The sequence below is a fragment of the Doryrhamphus excisus genome, linkage group LG1 (genome assembly GCF_037039965.1).
Source record: "Doryrhamphus excisus strain RoL-2023G ecotype Guam linkage group LG1, RoL_Dexc_Guam_v1.1, whole genome shotgun sequence".
Classification (NCBI taxonomy): Eukaryota; Metazoa; Chordata; class Actinopteri; order Syngnathiformes; family Syngnathidae; genus Doryrhamphus; species Doryrhamphus excisus.
The window spans coordinates 21167621-21186455 of NC_136357.1; the positions used below are offsets into that span (position 1 = coordinate 21167621).

Consider the following 18835-nt stretch of genomic DNA (forward strand, 5'->3'; position numbering starts at 1 on the left):
TTGCATGTTCTCCCCGTGCATGCGTGGGTTTTCTCCGGGTACTCCGGTTTCCTCCCACATTCCAAAAACATGCTAGGTTAATTGGCCACTCCAAATTGTCCATAGGTATGAATGTGAGTGTGAATGGTTGTTTGTCTATATGTGCCCTGTGATTGGCTGGCCACCAGTCCAGGGTGTACGCCGCCTCTTGCCTGAAGATAGGCTCCAGCACCCCCGCAACCCTTATGAGGAAAAGCGGTAGAAAATAAATGAATAATTATCTGCAATATTTTTTTCTGCCATATTTATCAACGATTCAGCCGTTCCGAGAATTCCCACTTTTCTTGACATTCAAATTTCTTGGAATGCAAAATAACTTTGGTCAAAAGAGTTCTTTAAAAACGACTTCTACTCCCACAATTCTCAATCCATTCAGATCATTAAAAAGTCAAAATTTCCAACTCATTTGGGACATTTGGCCTATCATGCTAGGTTCTAGCATGCTAACATGTTAATGCATGTTAATTGCTAGCATGCTAATGTTAGCATACAAGCATTTTCAGCTATTTTCATGGGTAGACACAAATAGAAACATTTAGTACCATCATACCAACATATGGTGTTACCAGGCTAACATTAGCATGGTAGAATTTTAGTCATTTTCATATTGAGACACATATTAACATTTACACTACTATGCTAGGTGTTAGCATGCTCTAATAATAATGATAATCTTTATTTGTATTAGATTAGATTAGATTAGATTAGATTAGATTAGATTAGATTAGATTAGATTAGATTAGATTAGATTAGATTAGATTAGATTAGATTAGATTAGATTAGATTAGATTAGATTAGAAATACCTTTATTCGTCCCTCAGTGGGGAAATTTACATTGCACAGTAGCAAAGGGGACAGAACCAGTTAAACGCTAAAAAACAGAGACAATATAAAAATAAACAATATAAACAGCCTAAAGTAATAAACAGTTTTACCCAGGATTATATACAATACAGTTTACAAGATGATATGAAATATGAATGAGATTATTGACCAGGATATACACTATGGGATCTTGCTAGTGAATTAAATATGAAATATGAAGCATTAAGAATATTGCACTTGGAACTTGATCACATATAACACATATAGCATCTGTCATACAAAAAGTGAAGCTCAAAGTGATTCACATTGATAAAGTTACTATAAAATGAAATGAAATTTTCATTAAAAAGCCTGACACGGGTAAAAATAAGAAACAATTGATTATGTTGACATTTCTAGCATCATAACATTAGCATAGCAGCATTTCTAGCTATTTTCATAGGTAGACACATATGTAAACACTATTATGCTAGGTGTTAGCATGTTATTTTGTTATTGGAATCATTGTGGAATTATGTGGAATCAAACTACGGAACAGATTGAGTAAAGAACTCAATGTACCACAGTGAGAGATGCCAAGAAACTGTACAAGCAGTTCATGGTTACAAAGTACAAGGAAAAAGAGTCCTGAACGCTGAGTACATGAAATGTTAAGTCCAGTGTTCTCATGAAGTAGTTCAAAGGTAATTTCCCACAGAACAAATATGAATAGTTCACCATTTCAATTTTTAACTCGTTCAAAGTTCAGTTCAGTTCATTTTTTTGGGGTGAAAAGTGAGAATGAAAGACTGACTTTGTTTTTAAACTACAACAATATTGAATATAGTTTATATAGTTTATATAGTATTTAATATAGTTTATAAGTGTTTTGTGCTTTTTAGCTTATGCAATATTGTATCTGTCGTCAGGTGATAGCTGGACCCAAAGTGGAGCTGTTATCTCAACGAGTTCACGTTCAATTTTTTGCACTATTTTGGTCCTTTTAGGATTTAGTTGGTTAGGATTTGAGTTCCTGGGCGCATGGATTTTACATACCAACATAGAAAGGAACGAGTGTTTCATTTTCCAAACTCAAAAACACAGCACACACAGCCGTGGCGACAGCGCCAATTTTTTTGGCCGTGGTCCGACATGTCGGGAATGCAGGGAGCGAGTTTGTGGTGAAGCTATATACTCACGGGCTAGTCGCTGGCCGGTGTGGCGTGGTGGTGTCCCTACGCCAGTAAAGTAGTTCTTCGCCATAAGAATGTAGCTTGATTAAAATGCATTGATTAAAATCACATTATGTTAATATGAGGGTTTTTTCAGAAGGTGTTTTTCTATATTTGGAAGGCACAGAAAAGACAAAGATGCGTGTGTTCATGTCTCACACAAAGATTGTGGATGATGGGCAAAATTCCAAAAAGTGCACTTTTCCTTTAAGACCTGGAGAAGAACATGCAGCCTCAGAGGAGCTTTTGCTGTGAGCAAAACAAGTGGAAATGTCAGCGTCCTTGAGCGCCAGATTAGGACAGATGGACAGACACTCTTGTTTTGTTAGCTTGGAATGACTAACTTTTGTGTCGCGCTTCTTCCTTGGCTTTTTGTGGCTGTTTAGAGAAGAAGAACCCGCGGTGTGAGCAAAGCAACCCAAATCATGGCGTCCTTGAGCACCAGATTTGGACTGATGGAGTGCAACACAGACTGACAGGTGCACTGATGCGAAAAGGAAGGTCTTCCTTTAAAGTGCAGGTCAAATCTCATCCAATAAGCAGCCAAAAAAAACCTGAAGTATCGAAGACAAACGGGGGGAAGTATCCGAGGACATTATGGGGCTTTTATTTGCATTTCATCCTGGGGTTTTGATGCCTCGGCTGCGTGAACAGCCCTTGAACCGCATTGCCACCTTCTCCCGGCATTCTTCACAGCTTCTTTGTGAGGGTTCTCAGCAAAGCGCCCACGGTCACCGCTGAATAACATACACCTTTCAATCATCTCCGGGTGCTACTGACCTCCCAGCACCTCACGCTCTCGTTGTTGGGATGCTGATGCGACCTCTCCTGGCCTCCATTTCAATGCCGCTGAAAGCAACGCAGGAAATACCGAGGAGGAAAAATATTCCAACAGCTTTGGTTAAAGAATGACCTCTCACATTTGGGTCCAGGAAGGTTGTTTTTTCTTCTTTCAGTGTTGCAGCACCTGCTCTTAGAGGTTCTTGTGTTTGAGGTTCTTGTGTGAGGGCACGCTTTTTTTTCACTAAAAAAACAGCTTGGATGTTTTCACTTCAAGGTTATCATGCAAAAGTAAAGATAAACAGTTTACAGTAACAACATGTCCTTCACAAACATAACAACTTTAACATAAACTTTGTTGAAGGCCGCTTTGAAATAACATGCGGGAACAGGAGTGTCCAAACTGCAGTCTGGGGTCCATTTGCGGCCCATGGGTTGTGCTGAGTTAAAATATTCATTCATTCATTTTCTACCGCTTATCCTCACGAGGGTCGCGAGGGGTGCTGGAGCCTATCCCAGCTGTCTTTGGGCAAGAGGTGGGGTACACCCTGGACTGGTGGCCAGCCAATCACAGGGCTCATATAGACAAACAACCATTCACACTCACATTCATACCTATGGACAATTTGGAGTGGCCAATTAACCTAGCATGTTTTTGGAATGTGGGAGGAAACCGGAGTACCCGGAGAAAACCCACGCATGCACGGGGAGAACATGCAAACTCCACACAGAGATGGCCGAGTGTGGAATTGAACCTTGGTCTCCTAGCTGTGAGGTCTGGGCGCAGTAACCACTTGTCCGTCGTGTAGCCCCAGTAGAAATATTAAGAGGAAAAAAAGGTGACATATAAACAGGAAAAGGTCATAATTTTCTGAGGAAAAACTGGGAAAAATAACATCATTTTTAGGGTTGTGAACAATAAAACAATGTGACCGGATATCCGGTTTGCAGTTTCCTGTATGAATAAGAATCAGCCATAAATATTTAGATGTTTGGATTTAGATTGTGGAGACATGCACCAGGTATCGCAAAAGACAAAATCGAGTGTCACGATCAGGTAAGTCAGCATTGCGTTGAGACCCCAGGACCAAAATGCAAATAAAAAAGTGTCTTTTAATGATACTTTTAATGATGCTATGCAGCAAGCAAACAGGCGGCAACTGACCAAACAACCAAACAAATGACAATGAAGCCACAAAAGAAAGAGCACACACCTGACGCCCACATCGTGACACAAAGAGATTTACATGCCTTGTCATTTTAGTTGTATAAAGATTAAATAATAAAGTTTGGGATTTTTTAAAAACACCATCCATTCATTCATTTTCTACCAAATATGATGATGACATTTCTCTGCCAAGCAATCATACTTTCAATAGAAAAGACTCCACGCGATGCGCGGCAGACAGCCAGGTTGGTTGGTTGGCGTGCCGTACAGTACCGCGTGTCCATCATGAAAAATTGCAGCCTTTTTTTCTGCATGAAAGCCCTGCAGAAATATTGATACCAAAAAATCGATACGCCCATCACTAGGAAGCATGTGTTTTCGACAAGTAGGTACCTGAGGAGGGATAGACATTCTGGCAGGTGCAGGAAACAGACTGAGGTCGTGTGTCATTTTACTGTGGCTGATTAAACTAGTTTTCTTATGCATTAAGTTTTCTTATGGTACCTGCAGAATAATCCACATACTCTTAGCATACACCTGGATTGTCATGCAAAACTATAAGCATTCTCTATAAAATGTGTTTGTGTTTGGACGTCTGGAACGGATTCATTGGATTTGCATTATTTTCTATAGTAAAATTTGCTTTGGTTAGAGTCTGTTTTGGTGTGAGTTGGACCTACTGGGACAGATTAATAATGTTAACCAAGGCAACACTGTATTTTGACTCTAAAGGGGACCTATTATGCTCATTTTTCAGTTCTTTGTATTGAGTTGTAGACTCCTGTAGAGCAGCTACACACAATAACAAGCACAGAAAGTTTTCTAGTTCTTCAAGAATTGGCACCTATTCAGTCGTATTTTCTTGGATTTCATGTTTCCTGTGAAAAGCGTTTGTTATTATTCCACCCACGGCCCGCCTCCAGGCACGCCCACTCTGCTGTGGTTGGTCACACTCCCAAGTGCTTAAAAGGGCATCCGGGGTTGTGCCGCTAGCTGCGAACACGACTTTGTAGGAGTTGATAAACGATACAGGAGTTGATAATGAATGTGAGTTACCTTTTTAAAATGTCTGTTTTTAATATGTGTTTGATCCCGAATCCGACCCAGAGGGAGAGACTTTTGAGCCATTCTTTCAGGGCTCACGATCAAATGCACAAACCTCATTATCAGAAACTTTAGCATCATATAACACAAGAATATTACATATTACATAATATAACATTTCAACTCTCCTGTTGTGAATTTTCTCCTCATAATTATGACTTTATTCCGATAATATACATACGTAATATATTTAAGAACGTAATTTTCCAAAAATCAAATTTTTTGTTTGTTTCTCATATTACAAATATAATAAAATATTTCAACTTCATGCCACTAAAACCACTTTATTACCCTTAATAATATGCCATAATTCCCTTAAAATTGGTTATGATTATGGTTTAATTTCACTTGAACATGCATCAGATTACAATTGAGTGCATCCCATAATCAGTTCCCAGTTCCACATGTCCAAAAGGAGTAGGAAGAAGCAAAGCTTATTAAATCCTACTCCTCCATCTGGTACTTTTAAAATCACTGACTGTTACATTTGTTCACTTCCTGCTTTCCTAATATCATTTAAGTTTTGTTTATTTGTAATTTTTTTTGTTTGTTTAAATTTTTTTGGTTTTTTTAATTTTATTTTTGTCACGTACTGAAGTAGGAGGTGATATGAGCATCCAATGCCATAATGGGTACCATAGTAAGTGTCGATATAGTGATATATATAGCACATCATGACTGGTTCAAGTTTTTCTCCTTTTTCCTTATCACTTTTTTCTTTATATTTTTACTTAATTTTTCTAAAATTACCGTACATTTTTCAATTTTTGCTGTTGTTTTATTAACTATTAACTACTTCGTCTTTCCTATCATCAATTTTCTTCAGTTTCTTGTTAAAGTATCTATTCATAATGTGCTGCAGGCCAATAAAATCACACAAAATGCTGAACATTCAATAACAGCTGACGTTAATAGCTAAATAAACGTTAAACACATGTTTCGACTGCCCACTTGCCATCTTCCTCAGAGTGGTCACGTTATGTGATGCCATATGTAACAAGTTGTCAATAGTATCTCCAGCCCATGGTGAGCCTACTTGGGAACCTCAGACCACGCACGCTGTTATAGCATGCCGTATTTTCTTCCAAAATGGTCCCTTGTCCCAATACTTTTGTCCATTGTTGACAGTTGCTACATCGGCGGTGCTTTCTTTGCTAAAATGGGAAGATGTGTAAGCTCATTTGAGACCTGCCTGACGGGCTTGCTTTGTAAAGGCCTTGAGTTTTTTGTGTTGTTTTTACAGCGAGCTGCCGCTGCCGACTGTGCTGCTGTGATAAGAGTGCAGCCTGGGTACTGCGGCGACGAGCGGTCGCAGGCAGTCGCTGAAAAGACGTGAAGTGCAATAACGCAGCTCTCAGCTCAACTGGCCACCGGCTCGACTCCACGGTTAGTCATGTAGCGTTCCTGACCTCTGGCCAGTGTTACGTCATCTCTGTTCATGTTGTTTTCATTGGGTGTCAACCAATTACAGTAATCCCTCTTTTATCACTGTCAATAGGTTCCAAAACTATTTGCACTCGCAGCATATAGCTTATGGGACCTGTTTAAAATTAAAACGTTTTAACATTATTAGAGCCCTGTAGAGCCTCATATTGGCAAATGTAGTAAACACAATACTATACTGTAATGGTAATGGTAATGGTTTAATTTCATTTGAACATGCATCAGATTACAATTGAGTGCATCCCATAATCAGTTCCCAGTTCCACATGTCCAAAAGGAGTAGGAAGAAGCAAAGCTTATTAAATCCTACCCCTCCATCTGGTACTTTTACAATCAGTTCACTTCCTGCTTTCCATAATACAGTTTTTTTTTAATAATGTACCTTGTACCAAAGTACTCGGTGATATGAGCATCCAATGCCATAATGGGTACCATAGTAAGTGTCAATATAGTGATATATATAGCACATCATGACTGGTTCAAGACTCTTCATCCTTGTATTTAGCAAACATCAACTGCTTGTATTGTTTCTTGAATTGGCTCATCGTTGTGCATTGTTTGATTTCCTTACTCAATCCATTCCATAGTTTGATTCCACATACTGAAATGCTATGGCTAGCATAACGTAGTCCTAGCATAGAAGTGTTTCAAATGTACTTCTTCCCTGAGATCATATTTCTCCTCTCTTGTAGAGAAGTATTGGATGACATTTTTAGCTAATTGCTTATTTTTAGCCTTATGCATTATTTTAGCTGTTTGAAGATGAACTATATCAGCAAGTTGAAGTATTTGTGATTTTAGAATATAAGAGTTAGTTAGTAGAGTTAGTATGTTCTCTGTAGGCGGCATTATGAATTATCCTTACTACCCTTTTTTGCAGTACATTTAGCAAGTGAAGATTGCTTTTATAGTATACTGAAGTATACTGTAATGGGAAATATGACAGAAATTAGACATAAACAAGTTTATATGAAAGAATAAAATAACATTTTGATGCTTTATTTAGGCCAAGAATATATCAACTATGCTTAAATATGCGTATTTTTCACGAATATTGACATTGCCATTAATTAATTAGAGTAATTCCTGAAACACTGTGATATAGTGAGGGAGGGATAATTGAACTGGGACTACTGTATATAGAAAAAGTACAGTACTCCTATACTCATATTAAAAAGATGACATTGTATGCTATCCAACAGGCAAAGGATAATAACAAGAATTGCTGTGATTTTTTTTTAACATTATGCCACTAAAATGACGTTATCCATGACCTTCCCGAAATCTGCAAGCAAGTGGACATCCAATTATATGCTGATGATGCACTGATTCTGACAAGTGGCAAAAAAGCCATAAGCTATTGTACTCTCCGACATTTTTGAACATACACACTACTGGCTCGCAAAATCTTCCCTCTTACTAAATCTGATAAAAACAAAAAACAGGATGTATGTTCTTTTTAACCCATTAGTTGCCTCTTTTGAAAAGAATATACATACAACTAAAATATATATACTATAGTTAGTGAGATTAAATACTTAAATGTAATATTGGATTCAACACTCTCATTCAAAGGTCATGTTAAAATGGTTTCTGAGACGGTTAAACATAACACCATTTTGAGCAAATAAGGAGATCAGTGACTCCTAATGAAGCTGCTATGATGTTTTTTCACAGTATGATTCTTTTCACATATAAGTTACTGTCGGCGACACGGAAAGTGTCCCACCCTCGGCCATCTCTGTGTGGAGTTTGCATGTTCTCCCCGTGCATGCGTGGGTTTTCTCCGGGTACTCCGGTTTCCTCCCACATTCCAAAAACATGCTAGGTTAATTGGCCACTCCAAATTGTCCAATGGTATGAATGTGAGAGTGAATGGTTGTTTGTCTATATGTGCCCTGTGATTGGCTGGCCACCAGTCCTCTCGCCCAAAGAAAGCTGGGATAGGCTCCAGCACCCCCGTGACCCTCGTGAGGATAAGCGGTAGAAAATGAATGAATGAATGAATAAGTTACTGTATGACTAGTTGGTGTTACTGAAAGACATTAGCCACGTAAAGTAGCCAGTAAAGCGTAAACATCAACATCACGTGATACCGACTTCCCCGAGTTTTTCTTTCACTTGTTGGAATAACTCTGTATTGCCACTTTTAAGTTCGTCCAGTCTTGAAATTTAACAAACTTTGCTTAGCAGTCCAGTGCCGATTGCTGGCCTCCATTTTTAAAACCGCAGAACGTCTGGAGCTGCGTGTTACGTCATATCTGAGCATGCGCTGAAAGAATGCCCCCGGGATAAAACAGGAAAAAATCAAATTCAATCTTGCTAATATTTTATAATTAAACTCAGGACATGTTTTATATAGATATATACATATTTTTCTTTTTTAATAAAAGTGGACTTGTGAATGGCGTATAGAGGTGTTTAGATTGTGTTCCACAGATGGCGGGAATGCACACGAAAGCTGTTTGCCAACCACCAATAAACAACAGAAATAGAGCAAATAAACCGAATGCCATTGGAATAGTTGGGTCCATGTCTACGTGGCTACTGAAAGACATGCAGTCAGTATACAGTACACATGGTAAAAGAGCCCTGGAAGTATTAGACAAAAAGCCCAGAACTTAACCATCAAAGTACAAAGTACTTGCTTTGAAAATCTTGTGATATTTAGAAATGACTCCTCCCCCACTCCCTCAGGACCTGTTTTTGATTTGATCAAAACCCGACTATCCCGGTCTACAAGGGCCGTATCCAGAGGTGATTGTCACGTACCACAGAGAAAAAGTACTTTTGGACAAAATGTCCTCTCCTTCAAAGGCAGTACCTGTTGGAACACTGCCGGTTAAGTTAAGAGATTCCTCTAGTTTTGCTTTAGCTGCCTTCAAACATCAAGTGGATTGTGTCCAGCAAGTTGTGTGATCATGATCGTGTACTCGATTTGATTTGATTCTGGACTAAGCGTTTCAGCACTTTCATCATTTGAACTAGTTCTGGTCTTGGGTTGGGTGTTGAGTTGGGAGGGTCTCATGTAATGTCTTATTGTGTGTTTTATTGTGTGTATTGTGTCTTCATGTGTTTTAACTGTGTCTTAAGGTGCTTAACATCAACCTGTCCAGAGACAACAGATAGAAATTTGTATTTATATATGGTTTATATAAATGTGTTGATTTTGTAATCAGTGCAAAAGATGAAAATGAATAGGATTTCTCCAAAAACAGCACCAAAATGATGAGACCAGTTTATTTTTATAAATTAATTTTGTGATTACATGTATCATGTGGGGGTGGCACGGCGGTCTAGTGGTTAGCGCGCAGCCCTCACAGCTAGGAGACCAAGGTTCAATTCCACCCTCGGCCATCTCTGTGTGGAGTTTGCATGTTCTCCCCGTGCATGCGTGGGTTTTCTCCGGGTACTCCGGTTTCCTCCCACATTCCAAAAACATGCTAGGTTAATTGGCCACTCCAAATTGTCCATAGGTATGAATGTGAGTGTGAATGGTTGTTTGTCTATATGTGCCCTGTGATTGTCTGGCCACCAGTCCAGGGTGTACCCCGCCTAACGCCCAAAGACAGCTGGGATAGGCTCCAGCACCTCCTCAACAGCCCTCATGAGGATAAGCGGTAGAAGATTAACGTATCCATGTCACTATCAAATCACTATGGATTTGAATAGGAAAACAGCACCATTTAGTGGGGCACTGCCCCTACACATTCACCACTGCTCATACTACACATGCCGCCAATTCCCTATCCACTGTGGGACTGGTGTCCAGGCTTCTTTTTGAACATAGTAGCATTTTGCACCTTTTTAGTAGGAAGCCATCTTCTCTCTAAATGACAGCTGCAAAGTTGATGCATGTACTTTTCTCACCTCTTATGTATCATTATTATGTATTAATGCATTTTATCAGTCAAGCCTGGAGGGGGGAGGTTGGATGATATGACACTTGCCCGTTTATGTGGGCTGATTTATGCCATCTACTTCCCGGTGTTCACGCAGTCGACTTGCTCGCTATCTGTAGTTGTCATCTGGTATATTTAGTCATTTTTGACGCTCACATTTGTCAACGCCGGCACAGAGCAAGGACCCGCTTCACATGGCAATATCTGCAGCATCAAGCCTAATTCTCTGGTCTGTTCTCTTAAGAGGAGGTTGGTTGGTTGGTTGGTTGGTTGGTTGGTTGGATGGATGGTTGGATAGTTGGTTAGATGGATGGATGGATGGATGAATGGATGGATGGATGGTTGGATGAATGGATAGTTGGTTAGATGGATGGATGGATGGTTGGTTAGAGGGTTGGTTGGTTGGATGGATGGTTGGTTGGATGGATGGATGGATGGATGGTTGGTTAGATGGTTGGTTGGTTGGATGGATGGATGGTTGGATAGATGGATGGATGGTTGGATGGATGGATGGATGGTTGGATAGATGGATGGTTGGATGGATGGATAGTTGGTTAGATGGATGGATGGTTGGTTAGATGGTTGGTTGGATGGATGGATGGTTGGATATATGGATGGTTGGATGGATGGATAGTTGGTTAGATGGATGGATGGTTGGTTAGATGGTTGGTTGGATTGATGGATGGTTGGATGGATGGATGGATGGATGGATGGATGGATAGTTAGTTAGATGGATGGATGGTTGGCACACTTTTATTCCCCTTCCACCTTATTCTCTTCCCCGCTTTTGTCATCACTGTTGTCTCGGTCCTTTTGGCCTTCCTCTTCACCATCCTCTTCAGTTCATCAATTTCCTCTTATAACATTCTGCCCGTTTTGTGCAATACTTGGGGTCACTCCCTGTGCCGAGCAACTGGTTGGCGGTAAGCAAATCACTCATCAGCAAACTTCTGCTGCTTCATCCAGAAGCATTCAGATGGGGAATGATGGTGCGGCACTCAGAGCTCACTTGTGGCGAGCTTTGCAAACATCTATGTCCCTGCAGAATGCACTCACAGAGGCTGCCACCATCGCTTGCCTCCAGCATGGGCTATTTTGGCAAAAGCAACCCTGGGCAAGATAATAAGATGAGCAGCAGACATTTTGTCAATATTTTTGTCTTGGCTCTGGAGTGCGCCTGGCCGGGCTGCTTACTGATAGTGAGTACACTGAAGTGTTGACCGATTTATTTATTTATTTATGTAATCCCCAACCAGAGCCCCGTTTTTTCCCCAGACTGCGAGAGGGCAAGTGGAGGCAAGTGTACAGGGAGGAAAGAAGGGCCTCACTAATGTGAAGCAGTTCATTAAAATCAAGACACAACTGTTTTTATCAGTGGGGAGGATGGTGCTAATCAGTGCCTGTGGTTAGTCCAATGCTATGCAAAATGGGAGACGGTGCACTCAAGTGCAATGTCGCTATAAGGCCACGCGGATGATTGGTTTTCCAGGAGGATGCTTTTGAGACCGCTCTCGGGTCCGCCATCTGATTAGCATCAGCAGGCATTATTCATGACATGAATACACAAAGAGGCGCAGAACAAATAATGGCCGACACGCATTCAGCAGGCTGATAAATATCACATGGAGAAGCACACACATGGTGTCACATTTCAGCATTTCATAATTTGAAGATTCATGTGTTTGGAGCCTCAAGCCAAGGTGGATAATTTCAGGTTCTGTGGCCACGTGACGAGGTCTTTTTGCTTGTGCACTTTTTGTTTGCAGTGATACAACTGCAACTCCGAAGACTCAATTACAAATTTGAATTCAGTAAATTTATGCAATATACAAATATGAATGGTCCATTGAATAGCTGGTAGGTCGATGGAAATTGGGTACTTTGATGCAAGTGCCATAGTATGCAATGGTTAAAAGGTACCCTTTATGGAAAGTGCTAAGTGCTCTTCAGTGTGGTTGATCTATTACGGGTCCATGATAGTCTGTAGTCCAGAAACCTGAAAGTGGCATGTGAATTACCATCTGCAAACCTGAGCGCCCATGATGATACTGGGAAAGCAGAGGTAAAGATTGGGGCCAAGCACAAACCCCTGCAGTGTGCCTGTGAGAGGAAACTGGTTCCCAGTCTTTATGAAATTGGTTCTTAGTTGAGGCCCAACCAGTTTGGTTATCAACAGGAATGGGATCTTGAATGTGGAGATACCAAAAAAATACCATTTAAAAAGTGACAAAGTGAACGGGATTGGCTCTTGGAGCCAAGTTAAGTAAAGCACAGATAACGAAACTTTTTGGCCCAGACACCCACAGACCCGAGTCCACTGCCGTGCATAAACTCAAACCATCAGTGATAGGAGTCATGGTAATAATCCATTGAGACAGAGATAGTGGCCATCGCTGTGTTTTTAGTCTATGAGGGGTCATTAGCAGAAAGTCTGGGCTTGTTGCCTTTCAATCATTAGGTAACGCTTGAGTGTTGACGCTCCTCGGAATAATGATCACTTGCAACCCAGTAAATTGTCAAGGCTTGAAAGTGTCTTTCTGCCACCAAATAGAGAAATCAGCCAGCTATGTTTAATAGAATTTCCATCAGTGCTTCAACCAGTCTTTGAAATGGGTTATCGAAAATAATGGTTTCACGGGTTCATTACCTCATTGTCAAATTAGATTTCTCTTTCTCCTCCAGGCAGATTGGAAAGTGATTACAGATCTAAACTCAAGAAGCCCACAACTTTTTGCAGAGTAAATGGTAGGAGAGTGACACAATGACAGGCAAAATGTGTATCTGAAGGAGGTATCTAAGATAGGGGGAACATTCTTGATGTGTTGTTGGCCAACTGAGTCAATCTGTCAGGTCTATCAGGATGGCCACAGGAAGTACAGCTGACGGCAGACGCCTGTGGAGATATGTCATGGTGAAACAACATCTCACAAAGCTGAAGAAACTGAATATAAGAAACCAAACATATACTCAGTAAGAAGATAAAGTGAAGCTAATCGACAATGACACTCTGTTGTCATTTACCATGCTCCCTCCCTGTGTCTCCTTCACTGTTTTCACTAACACTCCTTCTCATCTACTTTGGCACTCCCTTTTGCGTCTTCCTCTACTTTGCCAATCTCCTCCACCTTGGAACTCCTTTCCACTAATATTCTCTCCCTCCTCCTTCTTGGCACTCTCATCGTCCACAATGTCTTCTTCACCTCTTTCCCCTCTGTAACGCCCTCCTGTTTTATGTTGACACTTTCATCCTCCACCTCCCTCTTTCATGTCTGTGATATTCCTGTCTTCATTAGACACACTGTAATCCTCAACCTCCACCACATCACTCCTTCCGGACTATGACACCCCCCTCCTCTTTCTTTCCCAACAGTCATGACACTGCCTTCTTCCGCCTCACTCCCTTCTTCCGCCTCACTCCCTTCTTCTACCTCACTCCCTTCTTCCGCCTCGCTCTTTGTTTTCTTGTGTCAGTCTTTCTCCAACCTGGTAGTCTCTCTCCCTTCTTCACTTTATTCCTGTTAAGCATGTCGGCCATACAGTCTGGAGCTGTATCTCCGTTTGAGCATCACTGTGGGGCACTTGCATGTTTCCACACGGGTGTGGGTGGGTTTGCTCCATGTATTGCAAAAATATGCTTGTCAGGTTCATTGGAGACTATTTGTTGTGCATCGGTATGTGAGTGTGAATGGTTGTTTGTCTATATGTGCTCTGTGATTGGCTGGTTACCAGTCCGCTGTGTACTCCGCCTCTTGCCATAAGTCATCTGACAGAGGCTTCATCATACGTACGACCTTGTCAGAACAAGCGGTAAAGAAAATGGATGGATGGATGGATGGATCGACGGACGGTTGGTTGGTTGGATAGATGGATGGTTGGTTGCATGGAAGGATAGTTGGTTAGATGGATGGATGGTTGGTTAGATGGTTGGTTGGTTGTTTGTTGGATGGATGGATGGAGGGATGGTTGGTTGGTTGGTTGGATGGATGGTTGACTGGATGGTTGGTTGGATGGAAGGATAGTTGGTTAGATGGGTGGATGGTTGGTTGGTTGGTTAGATGGTTGGATGGATGGATGGATGGATGGATGGTTGGTTAGTTGGATGGATGGATGGTTGGTTAGATGGTTGGATGGATGGATGGTTGGATGAATGGATAGTTGGTTAGATGGATGGATGGTTGGTTGGTTGGTTAGATGGATGGTTGGTTGTTTGGTTGGTTGGATGGATGGTTAGCTGGATGGATGGACACGCCCATCTTCCCCACGCCATTGTCCATCTTGACACACTCTTCCTCCCCTTCTTTATTGGAACGCTCCTCCTTGTCACTCTTTTACCTCCTCTTTGGCACACTTTTATTCCCCTTCCACCTTATTATTCTCTTCCCCGCTTTTGTCATCACTGTTGTCTTGGTCCATTTGGCCTTCCTCTTCGCCATCCTCTTCTGTTCCTCATCAATTTCCTCTTTCTCATAATCCTCCTACTCTTGGTCACCTTCTTCCACTTCCTTTTGGTCATCCTTTTCCCCCGCTTGATCACCCTCTTATTTATTTATCTTATTATTATTCCTCTTCTTCTTGACCTTTTTGGTCACCCTCTTTCTTCTCCTCTTGGTCACCATCCTCCTTTTCCTCTTCCCCTTCCACTGACAAATAATCTCCGCCCTCTTGGTCACTTTCTTCCTCTTCTTCTTGGCCGTGCTCTTTCCCTTCCTCTTGGCTTTCCTCTTGCTCATAATCTTTTCTCTCTTGGTCACCTTCTTCCTCATCTTCTTGGTCATCCTGTTCCCCTTCCTCTCGGCCTTCCTCTTCCTCATAGTCTTCCCCCTCCAGGTCACTTGCTTGTTCTGTTTTGCTCATGATGCCCTGCCACCAGTCCTCAAATTCCTGATCATGTTCATCATTGTGTGTTTTGTTTACAATGTCCTGCCACCAATCCTCAAATTCCTGGTCATGTTCCTCTCCTTCTTGGCCCCTCTCTTGCTCATAATCAGCTCCTTCATCTTGGTCGTCTTCATCCTCTTCATCTTCGTCTTGGTAATCCACTTCGTCTCGGTCGCCTTCCTCCTCTTCTTCTTGGCATTCCTCCTCCCCTTCCTCTGGGCTTCCCACTTGCTCATAATCTCCCCATTGATCATGATCACCTTCCTCATCATCTTTTCCAACTTTGTCTTGGTCCTCTTCTTCCGATTCTTCTGTGTCAACTCCTTCCTCTTCTTCTCGGCTTTCCTCTTCGTCACCTTTTTCCTCTTGGAAATCCACTTCCTCTTTGTCGCTGTCGTCTTCTTGGCCTCCCTCCAAATAATTCTCTTCTCCTTTCCCGGTATCTTCTTTTCCCTCGTCCTCAACATCCTCTTCTTCTTTGATTCGGTCACCTTCTTCCACTTCGTCAACTTCCTCTTCATCTTGGAAATCCATTTCCTCTTGGTCACACGTTTCCTGTTCCTCTTTGTCATCCTCTCCCCTTCCTTCTCCCGCTTCTTCATCCTCTTCTCCTTGCTCCTCCTTATCACAATCTTCCCACTTGTCATCGTCACAGTCTTCCCACTCGCCATTGATGTCTGGACAGATCCCATCATCTTTCTCTTTCTCCTCTTTTCTCCTTCTTCCCTCATCACTCCCTTTCACTCTCTCTGAGCCACTCACTACCTCCTTGACTACGTTTTCCTCTTTCTCCTCAACACCTTCCCCTTTCTCCTCAATGTTCCTCACAAGCTCCTCGACACCTCCTTCCTCTTTCTCCTCAGTGTTCCTCACAAGCTCCTCGACACCTCCTTCCACTTTCTCCTCCTCCTTCTGGTCGACACACTCTTTTTTCTTGGCTTTGCTTCTGTTGTTCCTCTTTTTCAGCACCTTCCTGTCCTCCATCATTTTGACGGCAATCTCCTAAACAACAAAAAAAGGACACAGCCAATCATACAGCCAGTGGGTTTTTTATTGAAGTACCCCTGAGAAATCCTTTATCAGATAGACGATAAACTTTATTTGATATATATTAGAGGGGTAACGGTAGATGTATTCGGAACCTGAATTTTTAGAGCAGAACTTGAGACTTGATACAAAGGCGTATGTATTACGGTAAACATGACAGGAAGAGGTTGGCAGGAACACAGTGCTGCCCAGCCGTCCGCTCAGGGTGTCATGGACACCAACAATGCCAAAAAGAAGCCTGAGCTTGAAAAGCCTCTTCTGTCACCTATTTTTGTCACTTGGTCCGAGTGAAACGTAAGGAAGTATGTTCAGTTGAGATGGAGAATGGGGGTAAAGGCTGGAACTATACTATAACTGTGTGATAGTTATTGGGCTGAACTCCAATAATGGTTAAATATTAAACGCTCCAATGAGGTAAGATCGCCCATACTGTGCTGTAGGTGGGCGAAGGTGAGCAAATCAAGCACTCCTTTTCTGTGACATGCTGCAAACGGCCAGTCGCAAGTTCCCATGAGCTGACTTGTAAACAAACATGGTGTCATTTGTGTGGGATTTGTTACTGTTTCAGAGAAAAACATTTAGCCAAATGTTCTGCAAAGGAAATGTAAGGGAATGTAAGGAAAAAGAAAACCTGACATTCAACACATCACACCTGAAACGTTACGACACCTCAGAGCTTCGTTCTATCGCCAAGGCATTTGAAAAGTGTAAAAAAGTTTGCTAGAGATGAACCGAGGATGGGATTGGATGGGATGGGATGGCTGGAATCGACATTGATCCAAACAAAAGGAGAGGTTCTCCTCTCATTCCGTGTGGAAGTGGTAAGCTTTTGGCTTCTTTGTTCTTCTTCCTCTTTTATTTGAAACACTTTAAGCTTGGAAGTAAAAGACTATTTGAGTGTTAATTCATATCTACAGGACGCTCATAATATTAGGACCCATATTTAACAAGTCATACACAGGTTTATCCCCTCTATTCATTAATATTGAATCCTACAATGTGGTTATTGCATTCGGGTCTGGAACCAATTAATCGCAATAAACTAGGGACAACTATATGTACTTGAGAATAGTTTTTGTTGTGGAATTACCTGCCAACAGTTTTTATGTTTCATTGTTTTTAATTATGAAAACTTCTTACTGTACCAAAAGTGAACAGAACCGCAACCTTAAAACTGAGGTATGTACCGAACCTTATCGTTACACCCCTAAGATATATGGATATACAGTATTATTTCCATCTCAAGTACCCCTCGGGGGGTCCATCATTTATCCCCAGGATTTCATTTTATGATTGACATCTGTAACAGTGGTTGTGAGTACTCTGGACTGGCATCAACTAGGGGATTTCATATAATCAACATAATCAGAATCAACAATCAATTCAACTCCAACTGAATCCGACTTCGACTTCATCTCTGTACCCATGCATAGTGAGACTTAAAAAACTCGTAAAGGTACACGTACCACACGCCGGATCAGGTTCTCGCACAGCTTCACGTCCTCCAGCAAGTCCTGTCTTTCTTTGAGGAGCTGCTCTCTCTCCCGTTTCCATCTCTCCTCCTTTTCCATCATTTCTAGCGAGAGGTAATCTTTGGCGGCTTTTAATTTCTCCAGCTCTAAACTGGTTTTGTAGAGTTCGGTCTTGGTCTTCAGAAACATCTTGTCATTGACCTTCATTGTGTGAGACCGCTCGGCGTTTTCCATCACAAGCGTTCTGTTGTCCGCCTCAAGAAATCTCAGCTGGGAGGCGATGCTTTTCTCCCGCTTCATCCACCGGCTGTGCCACACTTCGTTGAGCTGAATGTGGTATTGCTTGAGCTCCAAGTTACATTTTTGCAGTGCAGCATTGGTTTTCAGGAGAATCCTCTCATTTGCCTCCCGTGTGTTGTACAGTTTGGCGTATTCCTCTAACAGCTTGATGTAGTCCACCTCGAGGTGCCGCTGGTAGGATCCTATGGTTTCCTCCCGTAGAAGCCACTGGGTTTGCCACTCCTCATTGAGCTGAATGTAGTAATGCTTAAGCTCTTCAAAACACTGTTTGCCTTTAGTCCACAGTTGTCTGAACTTCTCAGTTTGAAACTGTAGGAGTTGAACATTTTGATTTAGGGAGTCATTTCCCTGCATGTGATGCATTTTATTCTCCATTGTGCCACAGAGGCAGCTAGCGAGCTAGCTCGTATGTCCCGGGGGTTGCGGGTCTTGTGACGATGATGATTAGTGATAATAATATTGCCAAAGCTAACGAGCTCTACCCCATAGTCATGTTTGGCCATGATGACATCAACAAAAGGGGTATGGTACTACCTCACCGTCCAATGTGGCTGGTGGTGCTTTGTGATGATGTCATCGCGGTGACATCATCACAAAGCACAATGGCTTCACCTCATGGTCATGTGACCTGTTTTTGTTTTTTTAATGACGCACAGCAACATGGAG

The 18835-nt window shown here is 41.8% G+C and overlaps 1 protein-coding gene across 1 annotated transcript; it reads right to left on the bottom strand.

Moving 5' to 3' along the window:
- Positions 1-14559: 14559 nt before the first annotated feature.
- Positions 14560-18829, bottom strand: LOC131132402 (uncharacterized). Its single transcript, XM_058077995.2, has 2 exons — positions 17864-18829; positions 14560-16352 (listed from the first exon to the last, which is right to left on the bottom strand). The coding sequence occupies exons 1-2, from the start codon at positions 18542-18544 to the stop codon at positions 15030-15032; spliced, it is 2004 nt and encodes a 667-aa protein (XP_057933978.2). The 5' UTR covers positions 18545-18829; the 3' UTR covers positions 14560-15029.
- Positions 18830-18835: the final 6 nt, after the last annotated feature.

What these genes read in the sequence shown, in the direction of transcription:
- LOC131132402 (XM_058077995.2), bottom strand. Translation starts at nt 18,544, where the DNA reads ATGGAGAATAAAATGCATCACATGCAGGGAAATGACTCCCTAAATCAA. An exon ending in AGAACCTGATCCGGCGTGTG is followed by an intron (nt 16,353 to 17,863) that starts GTACGTGTACCT and finishes TTTGTTGTTTAG; the next exon opens with GAGATTGCCGTCAAAATGAT.